Source organism: Haliotis rubra, unplaced genomic scaffold, assembly GCF_003918875.1.
Source record: "Haliotis rubra isolate DU_JTF1 unplaced genomic scaffold, ASM391887v1 Scf1027, whole genome shotgun sequence".
In the NCBI taxonomy this organism is placed as follows: Eukaryota; Metazoa; Mollusca; class Gastropoda; order Lepetellida; family Haliotidae; genus Haliotis; species Haliotis rubra.
Window position 1 is genome coordinate 221,906 of NW_025764923.1, and position 10,794 is coordinate 232,699.

At 39.4% G+C, this 10,794-nt stretch overlaps 2 protein-coding genes across 3 annotated transcripts in view; both read right to left on the reverse strand.

Moving 5' to 3' along the window:
* LOC124271551 overlaps positions 1–10,122 on the reverse strand; it is a 41,082-nt gene extending 30,960 nt beyond the window's left edge. The window contains exon 1 of the mRNA XM_046706694.1: positions 10,075–10,122. Within this exon, the coding sequence (XP_046562650.1) occupies positions 10,075–10,111 (37 nt within the window). The 5' untranslated portion in view covers positions 10,112–10,122. The remainder of the gene's footprint in view (positions 1–10,074) is intronic.
* On the reverse strand, positions 2,904–7,604 carry LOC124271490 (cell adhesion molecule 4-like). 2 transcript variants are annotated; one of them, XM_046706652.1, is made up of 6 exons: positions 7,215–7,604; positions 6,397–6,657; positions 5,596–5,697; positions 5,146–5,161; positions 3,682–3,783; positions 2,904–3,383 (listed from the first exon to the last, which is right to left on the reverse strand). In XM_046706652.1, the coding sequence occupies exons 1-6, from the start codon at positions 7,534–7,536 to the stop codon at positions 3,134–3,136; spliced, it is 1,053 nt and encodes a 350-aa protein (XP_046562608.1). In that variant the 5' UTR covers positions 7,537–7,604; the 3' UTR covers positions 2,904–3,133. The 2 variants fall into 2 exon arrangements, with proteins under 2 accessions (XP_046562608.1, XP_046562602.1); XM_046706646.1 differs by having other exon boundaries at positions 2,904–3,401; positions 7,215–7,601.
* Positions 10,123–10,794: the final 672 nt, after the last annotated feature.

A 10,794-nucleotide genomic window follows, 5' to 3' on the forward strand; every position in this document is an offset into this window, starting at 1 on the left:
AGCCAGTACCACGTCAGCACAAGGACCGAGCACATCGCTGTACATACACAATGCCACTTACAGTTCCCAGCTGATCATCCCTAGAGCTGCTGATGTGTGATGGTGATTGATATGTTTAAACGTCAGACTCTTGTGTTTGCATAAATAATAATTATTGTCAGTATATAAGACGTATTATTAAGACATATGAAGTATTAATTGACAGAAGGAGAAATACAAAACCTACCGACATGAACAACTCGTCAAACCACTTGCCAAGACACAATACATTCTAGTCAAATATCATACATCTGTTTCTCTGTGTATGTCTTGGTATTTGTACGTTTAAACCTTGGTATTTATCAAATATTCACGTTGAGTAGGTAAGGTATCATCATGTTTCTATAGGGTGACTCTTACGACATTAAACAGGAAATACATGTAGATGATATTAGGTTCAGTTATGGAGGTTCAGTATAGCACACATGAAACAATTGAATTGATGTTTCCAAAGTTTGCTCGGGCTGTGGGGGTAGCCTAGTGGTTAAAGCGTTTGTTCGTCACGCCGAAGGCCTGGGTTCGATCCCCCACATGGGTACAATGTGTGAAGCCCATTTCTGGTGTCCCCCGTCGTGATATTGCGTAAAACTAAACTCACTCACTTAAAGTGCAGGGAGTTTTATTTCATACAGTACAGTGGTTTAATTTCAAAGTTAAATGATAGTTTTAAATTATCTGTGATAATCTCGTTATTTTACTGTCCTTCGTACCCAGGGTTATATACTTTAACTGTATTTATCATGGATCTTTAACTTGCTTTAGTCACGATATATATATAGCTGAAACATTGCCATCGTGGCTATAGGTTCTTACTGACTGACCGACTGACTCACTGACTGACTGACTCACTCCTGTTGACTCCAGTCGGTTTCTGAGACAGTCAGATTGCCATTAGGATATAACGTGAACCTAAATAAACCAAAATCATGAAACTGCAGGCAATAATGTAGCGCACCAAGGACGAAACAGATAACTTTTGTTCATAAATAAAGTTGTCACTATGGGTTATGTTTCAGTGTTTAGATGTGTGTTAAGACATTAAGACCACTGCTATATCTGTACGTGGGAACAGGGATGAAGTATTGGAAGCCAATTTGCGTTTGATTATTAATGGATCTGAGAAAGAAATTATTCAAAGACAACCATGAACGAGTAAGCAGTTGATAGAAAAATATACAGATAATGGTATAAAATATTGAAAACACAACGAACTTCAACATTTAAACTGATGTGTTTCGAATTTCAACATGGTTTCACGTGTATATATCATGAGCTTAATAACAATTAAGGAAAGCAGTGACATTAAAATGATATGATTGAAACATAAGTCAACGTTGATTTCAAATATCCACCAAACCGATGGTTTACATCAAAGCCGATGAAAAGGATCAATATTTGTCATTGTGCAGTAATATCACGAGGGCGAGCAGCGGAATGACGTGGGTGAAGTGTTTAACTAATATAAATCTTCAGCACAAAGGAATACCAGCAGTCTTAACTATCATTAGAAACTTATTCCATTTGATGTCAGGAGGAAAATAGCTGTAGAAATCATGGAATGTACAAATGTAATTCTGGGAAGACACCAGGTGTTCGCGAAAAGGGCCCCGCGCTAGGTAGCTATAGCACCTGCCACTCAACAGGTAGGTATTTACAGCACAACACACAAAATATGATTATGTGGTAATAAATGTGACCATTTCGTGTTTAAGATTATGTTCGTGTGTGCATGCCTGTGTTTGTGCGTGTGTGTCTGTCTGAGTGACTCTGTTACTCTGTGTGCTTGTGTGCCGGTGTGTGTGTGTTTTATATATATTTGTGTGTGTGTGTGTGTGTGTGTGTGCGCGCGCGAGCATGCATGTATTGTGGCAATTACAACACTGAGAAAAGTGCACTTAATCTGTGTGTATGTGCCTTTGTTGTGTGCGTACGTGCGTGTGTGCGTACGTGCGTGTGTGTGTGTGTTAAAGCGATTATAACACTCAGTGGAAAAATGCACCAACTTCGTCAAACGGTACGGTTGATGCGTTTGGTGGTGCAACGATTACTCCCCCTGGGTTAGAGTAGCGCCTGTCCCATAGAGAAGTAATGGTAGTAATATCACACACACGTGAAAGTCAAGTGAAGACATAATTATTGCTTTAAACCACACTGACAAAATAGACAATTCAATTTAAAGGATTTATTAAGTGAAGACCATTCTACAGGACTAAGGCTTGAAGTAAGCAAAGACGTAGACAGCCTACCTCTAAGTAGTTTTTACAAGCTAGCAGCGCTAATAGTACATTGGTCAGTTAATATATACAGTAGACTCGATCTGACCATACCAAAGGTATAACAAATCTGTATGACTTGTCAATTCAAATCTTTATGTATGAAAGCTCTTAGCCATACACAGAAGAGTTCGTATTGTGAGTGATTTGAAATGTGATTTGTCTGAGTCTTGTCCCAATGCGTTCAGACCTACATCAAGACAGGGACATAGTAACGTTCAGATCTACATCAAGACAGGGACATAGTAACGTTCAGATCTACATCAAGACAGGGACATAGTAACGTTCAGATCTACATCAAGACAGGGACATAGTAACGTTCAGATCTACATCAAGACAGGGACATAGTAACGTTCAGATCTACATCAAGGGACATAGTAACGTTCAGATCTACATCAAGACAGGGACATAGTAACGTTCAGATCTACATCAAGACAGGGACATAGTAACGTTCAGATCTACATCAAGACAGGGACATAGTAACGTTCAGATCTACATCAAGACAGGGACATAGTAACAGATCTACATCAAGACAGGGACAGATCTACATCAAGACAGGGACATAGTAACGTTCAGATGAGGGACTAACGTTCAGATCTACATCAAGACAGGGACAGTAGTAACGTTCAGATCTCAGATCTATCAAGACAGGGACATAGTAAGTTCAGACTACATCAAGACAGGGACATAGTAAGTTCAGATCTACATCAAGACAGGGACATAGTAACGTTCAGATCTACATCAATACAGGGACTTAGTAACAAAAGCTGTTGACTTGACTCGTGCTCGAGTGTCTGTAACGTGTTCCTTCTCTGGATGTTTCACATAGGACATGCCCTGTGAGAGTTGAGGATACAGTGATGAGGAGGTGTTATCCCGGCTTGTGGTGATCCTCCCGCTGTGTCAGCCTTCCTTCTCCCACCCCCCACCTGCTGCCTAACTTTGGGGCGCAGAGCCGTGTAGATGTGGACGTGTTCTTCCTGCCCGAGAGACACATAGTCAGCTGTATCATCAGACCTTGGCAACGGCAAGCTGGCACCCTCGTCATTAGCTGTAGCATTGTGCTGCTCGCTTGAAGCAGAAGATTCTCTGTTGATGTGACCATGTTTGTTTTTGTTTCAGCCAAGAAGGTAACACTTATGGGTGCATAAAAAAATCATTAAAGTATTTATATTGTAACATTTGCTAGATGAATATTTTCGCAATAGTGAGAAACTTGAAAGATTTATTAGTCTTTGATTATTATGTCATATTTTCATTCATAGATTAACGTTATTGAGCCCAGTCCTAAATGAAATAATGTCCCATTGTTCATATATTTGTACGATATATTAATTGTATTTCTGTGGTAGATATAGGTCATGGGTACCTCATGTTTGAGTAGGACACCCTGGCACCCTCGTCGTGGACTGTAGCGTAGGGGGACTCGCTGCTGGCTCTGTTGTTCAGTGCAGTCAGGTGGGCAGCATACCTGGAGACGACATACGTACCCTGATTAGATAGATAGATAGATAGATAGATAGATAGATAGATAGATAGATAGATAGATACATACATACATACATACAGACAGACAGACAGACAGACAGACAGACAGACAGACAGACAGACATATGTTACTGTCAGATTGTCAAATCAGTCATTTCATGAAATAACTAAGAGGGTCAGCCATTTAACTATCCCTACTGCTCGTTCTCTTTCTTCCTGGGTTAACATTGGCATTCTCTCTGTGTGACTATGTGCAGCGATATTGCAGTGTTGGACAGGCCACTTATACCAAATTTACGCACTATATAAATGACATGTGTTTCATGTTTCTGAGAGTTTGGGCGATTTGTTTCGGGCATCACGAACATTGGCAATCGTTATCAAGCACATTTACATCAAACTTGATGGAGGCGTCCAAACCTATTTATATAGCCAATAGCGAAATGGCTGATCCTCTTAGTCATTTCACGAAATGACAGAAATTTTCAGTCATTTGCCAGGGAATGGGCAGGGACTAAAACATAATCCAAATGTGAGACATCATAACATGTTTTTTTCTGACAAAACAGTATCTTGATACAGTGTAACACATCCAAACATTTAGGTATTTAAAAGATCCAACATTAAAACTGAAATTGAAACATTACTTATTTTTCACTTGATATTTCTTGAAGATGACAATGACTAGAGCACTTATTTCCATCTTTGCAGCACACGTGCGTGTTTCTGTGTGTGTATCAGTGTGTGAAAGTAGTGTGAAATAACTGTGTGTATGTGTGCCTGAAAGCAGCATGTGTGTGAAAACAGTGTGTGTGTGTGTGTGTGTGTGTGTGTGTGTGAAAATAAAGTGTGTGCGAGTTAAAGCAGAATGGGCACGTGTATGTGAAAACAGTTTGTGTGTGATATTGTGTGTGTGAAATCAGTGTGTATGTGTGTATATCTTAATGAAATATTATGTGTTGGTGTGTGTCAAAGGATTTAAACATCTGAACACTTTATCAACTCTGTTTTCTTCAACAACATGCAAGTTTGAATGCTATATTATCAAAATGACAGACCAATAACGTAGAACTTCCACATGCATGTGGGGCGGTGGGGTAGCCTAGTGGTTAAAGCGTTAGATCGTCATGCCGAAGACCCGGGTTCGATTCACCACATGGGGACAATGTGTGGAAGCCATTTCTAGTGTCCCCCCGCCGTGATATTGCTGGAATACTGCTAAAACGTAGAGATAACCCAAACTCACTCACTCACTTTTATATGCAAGTTGCACGACGTTTGCAGGGATCGGTTGATCCTTCAAAAGGGTGCATTCGTACCAGTCAGGTTTTCATTTGTTTCTTACCTTAATTTCCGTTTTGCTGAAAAATAGAGAAGGAAGATTAAAGGAAGGAAGAAGGAAGATTCTATTACGGGAAATCTAGTAGTGCACAATCCAGCCTGTACATTACGCGAGAATCAGTGTTATTCTTATTTCTGTTAGTCCTTCCTCGTCGTCTAACGGCCACTGCCCTGTCGGTCCTGAGTTCAAACTTCCCCCCCTAGTATGGTGATCAGTTGCTGGTGATCTACAGGCCGTATTTTAAAGTAGTAGAATGTAATATGTAACATTTGTGTAAAATAGAATATTGCATTATTTGAAATGGTTAGTTTTTAGACATAAATTGTGATACTATTGTCCTAATATTGTGTATATGATTGTCCTGTGTGACAAATATCAAATATATTTATCATAACTCATTGCTGAAATATTGCCGAGGTGATTGTAACTCACTCACTCACTACAACTTCCTACCTCTCAGTCTCCTGCATCCACGTATCCCACAGACCACCAACACCACAACCACAACCACCACCACCACCAGGACCAGGAGGGACGACATGGACACGACTCCATCTGGAGACAGTGATGGATGTATCATGTCAGAAACATGTGTTGGAATTTCACTATTGTAGGGTAACTGAGTAACATGTACGGTTGGTGTAACCCGCCGTGATGTTGTTTGAATACTACCAAAAGCGGCATAAAACTAAACTCAGTCACTATAAGTAAGGTAGTATGAAGTTTGCACTGTTCCTCATCAAAGGCATTTTTTACAATTATGCTAACAAAAAATCCATCTCTACGCCATTACAATATGACACAAGCTATCTTATCTCGAAGGAAATTTGGGTTACATCAGCACAAGGTCTCAAATATTAATCTTGTGAACACAATAAAAGAATTAATAATACGTAATTAACGTTAAAATTGACACCAGCGAATGAACGCTCAGCAAGTCTTCATAACAACTCGTCAAACCCAGTACTACTTAGTTCGAATTTCTGACCCTGTTTGTTCGGGCAATGGACACATGACACTCTGAATGTAATATTACATTTGATATCCAGATAGACGCTAATGATTCCCAAACAGTAAGCTTACGCTAAGAATACAATTCCTAAAAGAAATTTAACATCGGGATGTAAACATGAAATACAAGATATGAGGTGAGTTGGAATGGGTGAAAGATTAGTGCTCTTATATCGAGACGTGCACGCCGAACGGCCAGCAGGGAAATATATTAGATATGATATGATATGATATGTATGTTACTTGGTTTATCAAGCTTCAGATTCCTCGACTTATTCCCATGTGTGTTGTAGACATGACAGATGTACTGTCCCGATCTGTCAACAGCTGGCGTAGACAACACAGCCTCCCTGTGTCCTGTAACCAGCCTGTGTCTGGATGTGTTCCACCAGGTTACAGTGCAGGCAGGGTTACAGTCAGCGGAACATCTCACTGTGAGAGGGGCACCTGCTGCAGCAGTCACTGTGCTGGTTGTTCCATTGAACAGGATCTGCTCTGGTCCATCTGAACAATACGAACGTGTAACCAATAATTTGACAATCCGATAAGTGAGCTTGCTGTCGATATTCTCATCCAAACTGTTATTACATCTTGAAGATAAAACCCGAAATTGTTTAGTCACACTGACATCAGAATCTACAATCAATCTTTAGTCAACAACAGCCACTCATATTTTACAAATATCGATGGTACCTGGTGAATAGAAATTGATACTTACTGATACTTACAACTAAATAAATTTACACAAAAAAATATTTAAAAAAAAAAAAAAAAATAAAAAAAATAAAAATAATAAATAAATAAATAAATAAATAAATAAATAAATAAATAAATAAATAAATAAATAAATAAATAAATAAATAAACAAATAAATAAATAAATAAATAAATAAATAAATAAATAAATAAATAAATAAATAAATAAATAAATAAATAAATAAATACTGCATTCGGTCGTGTAGGTAACAAGATAGTAAGTACATCAGTATGGAACAGTGTTTAAAGGCACAGTGTTGACCTATTCTGCTGAAGGTGGACAACACAGATCACGGATTCACTCACACTGAACATCCAGGTCGTGTCCGTGACTCCAGTCAGACTCCAGCCCCTCCTCCACAGCCTGACAGCTGTAGTTGCCGTCTTCCGCCTTGCTGATGTGTCTCATAATGAGGTTCGGCCCGGCTACATGAACGTCTTTCCCTTCTTGAATCTTCTCACTGTTCCTCCTCCAGATGTAGGTCATGGTCAGAGGGGGGTGGTCCGGGGGGAGACTCCGGGAGGAGGAGGAGCATGTCAGGGTGACACGCCCACCTGAGTCAGCTGATGCAGGTCCAGTGATCTTCGGTTGTGAAGGTTTCTCTGTAATGACAGATAACATCGGCATTTACCCTGGGTAGATGATCCAGATGTGGGAGTGTTCTCGAGTAAATGATACAGTGTGACAGGTCCAGTCAGGACAACTAACTCTATTCTGATTTTAGAAAAAAAAAAGAAAACATAAAATCCAATAACAATAAAAGGTTTCAAGCAGTGGCACACCGTGACGTGTCTCTCGGCAAAGTTGTCGTTAAATCATATTTAACTGGATATAATGTAATGGTTCCAGTACAAGTGAGGCAGGTCCTGTAAGTGTAGGTGTATTGTTTCTCAAAAAGAATTGTTAGTTTTACATGTTAAACCACAGTACTCGGACAACAACACGAGTGCTCATAAATAATGTTTTACAATGATTTTTCGAATCACTGTAGTAGTCCAAACTACTTATCATCAATGACCTAATAACCAGTATAATAGTTGTGAAACATGTGGTTAATTACAATACAGCTGTTATAACATTACACGGGCGATGGACTCTGCCCATCTGGAGAAGATGGTGTTTTGTAGAGTAGAGTACACATAGTGGGAGTTAATGGACCTTATAACTTTCACAAAGGCGCCTTGCTCCACATAACCATGTTGATCACGAGACAGTCAGTTGTATAACGATACCTCATCATCACAGTCTATGTGTCTTCAACGTGACACAGGTCAGACACGTGTAGTTCTAAAAACTGATTAACATCCAACGCATTTCATATGAGTTGATTAATACTTCCTTATGTTATGAACACATATTTTTCGCAAAAGTAGCCAGATGTCATGATCATTTACGATAACTGATTGACGTTTACTAAACAAAATTGAACTATTTGTCTTCCAAATTCATAACGTTTGATATTTGGTCAAGATTTATCACTAGCTACATAAGCTCTGTGCCGTTTATAGAATGTGGCGGTATTTCTACGTGGAAACGCATGCTAATGTTGAAACAGACACCTTATTGTTCTGTGGCTAATAATTCCCCAATACATGCATATATAGGCAGTAATTGTTCTTATACAAAAAGAACTCCCGTTTAAAGCACACTATTTCCCTTATCGTTATTCGTATCCACATTCCACATGTATGGGTTACAGATAACGGATATTCATATTTTAAAACGCTATCTAAGTGTGATAAACAATTGGGCAAGTGGTCTGATGAGGCGCTATGCACTGTTCAGGATGTGCCTAGGCCACGTTAGAGTCCGCAGGGTCGCTCCAAATTCGTTTGTCAAACATATACCTTGTGGGTTTCACCAATGAGGTACCATTTGAGACATACATCACAATGGGCTGTCTCTACATCAAGCTAGACCCATTAGTAGGTTTTCAGTGATTCCTGAAAGTGGAATTAACATATTATACAGATACCGTATCCAATTCTCACTCACGTGCCACAACGAGAAGCTGTCCACAGCCAGGTATCCCCTTGTTTTCGTCAAACGTCCGACATTCGTAGAGCCCTGCGTCCTCTGTGGTGACATTATACAGTGTAAACCTGAACTCTGATGGGGTGGTGTTCACTTGGATGTCTCTGTTTCTGTACCATGTATGGCTGGTGTTCACAATGTTAAGCTCAGTGTCAGTTTTTAAAAAGAGATATCCCGAAACATTATTAACTAACACGCCGACTTTATACTCTTGTCCAGCCTCGGACGTGTTGAGGGAGATGGTCACATTATGACCAACACGTGCAACGATGTAATCAGATGCTGTCGTGGCAGACACGAGACCTGCAAATAAAATATTATTGTCAATTTTCTTCTACACAATACTGCACACACAAAACATTTGATTTGTACAATATATTGCACACTCAATAACATCTGACACAACACCGTTAAAGTTCAGCAAATATATAGTTGTTAATGATGTGTTATGTAATATTTTGTGTTAATATTTCAATGAACAATTACATACCACCAATGCTGGTTAGTGACAGACCAGGCCTTTAAGTCTTTATTATTGTGGGTGTGTCACGTACACGAGTGTCACATCATAATAAATAGATATATTTATGATATTACATAAACGGTGTATAAGGTCATTACTGGTGACCAATTAGTGGTCACGTGAACAATGATGGCACAACACAATATTTGTAATTTTACTTGTGCAGTGTGTTTTGTGTAGGTGAAGAATTCACGTGCCTTCGCGTGTATTTGTGACACGTGCCATCTGTGCAGTAAGATGTGCCTCTGTACCTAACATGGCCTCGGATACTGATGCGTATATATAAGACGTCTGTGACCATGCGCTGATTGATCTAAAGGTTAGAGCTAGGTACATGTATATTGGTCTTAATAATATCTAGATATGGTGGTGTGTGGGCCTATGCACATAGCGCAGGTGGCAAATCAGTTGAATTTAAGCAACGTTGGTCGCGGACAGTTTCTAAGGCTAAACACAACACATTGTATCATAGACATTGTACTACATTACGCGCACACACACACACACACACACACACACACACACACACACACACACACACACACACACACACACACACACACACACACACACATGACTCGTGGAAACAGCCAAAGACAGATACCTACCACACAAGTACATTCCTGCAGCCACATTGTAGAACATAGTCACCAGCTTGCTGAGTTAACACTGAGAGAGTTCAGCTCTTGTAGTGATTTGCCGTGAATACGTGCGAAAATTTAGTTTCACTTCCTGATATTCCCATTTCAAATGAATATCTCTAAGTGGGTACTGAAACCACTACGGACTGACCCCGGGTAGGATACTGGGAACAATATTTGATACTGTTTGATGTATAGCACAGTATAGTACAGTGCAGTTTAGTGTAACATAGTGCAGTGTAGTATAGTACAGTACAGTATAGTATGGTACAGTATTCTATACAATGTAACATAGTGCAGTGTAGTATAGTGAGTGAGTGAGTTATTATTTAACGTCACATCGGCAATATTTCAGCCATATCGTGACGAGAACACTTGACATTGAAATAGCATATATATAGAGATTATAAAACCTGCCGACGAAGGACACAACTAGAGTATCACAGATATATATGTAAAACTAGTAATTGAATCTAAAACATGTTAACTATAGGGGACAACACAATATAAAAATGGGCAATAGATCACCAACAACTGAAGGTAGATCACCATACTAGGGACCATGGGGACTTACAGTACATTTGCTTCCTGCATGGACCCTAGCTGGATTTACACCATCCCTTTAGTCGTTAGCAATTTAGCAAATCTAGCCATACATTGAAAGAACAGGTATTCTAAAATTAAAAA

Coding starts and splice junctions, on each gene's coding strand:
- LOC124271490 (XM_046706646.1), bottom strand. CDS start 7,536: ATGCCGATGTTATCTGTCATTACAGAGAAACCTTCACAACCGAAGATC. Junction 5,698..6,396: donor TCTGAAGCTTGATAAACCAA/GTAACATACATA, acceptor CACTGTCTCCAG/ATGGAGTCGTGTCCATGTCG. Junction 3,402..3,681: donor GTGTCCTACTCAAACATGAG/GTACCCATGACC, acceptor TCACATCAACAG/AGAATCTTCTGCTTCAAGCG.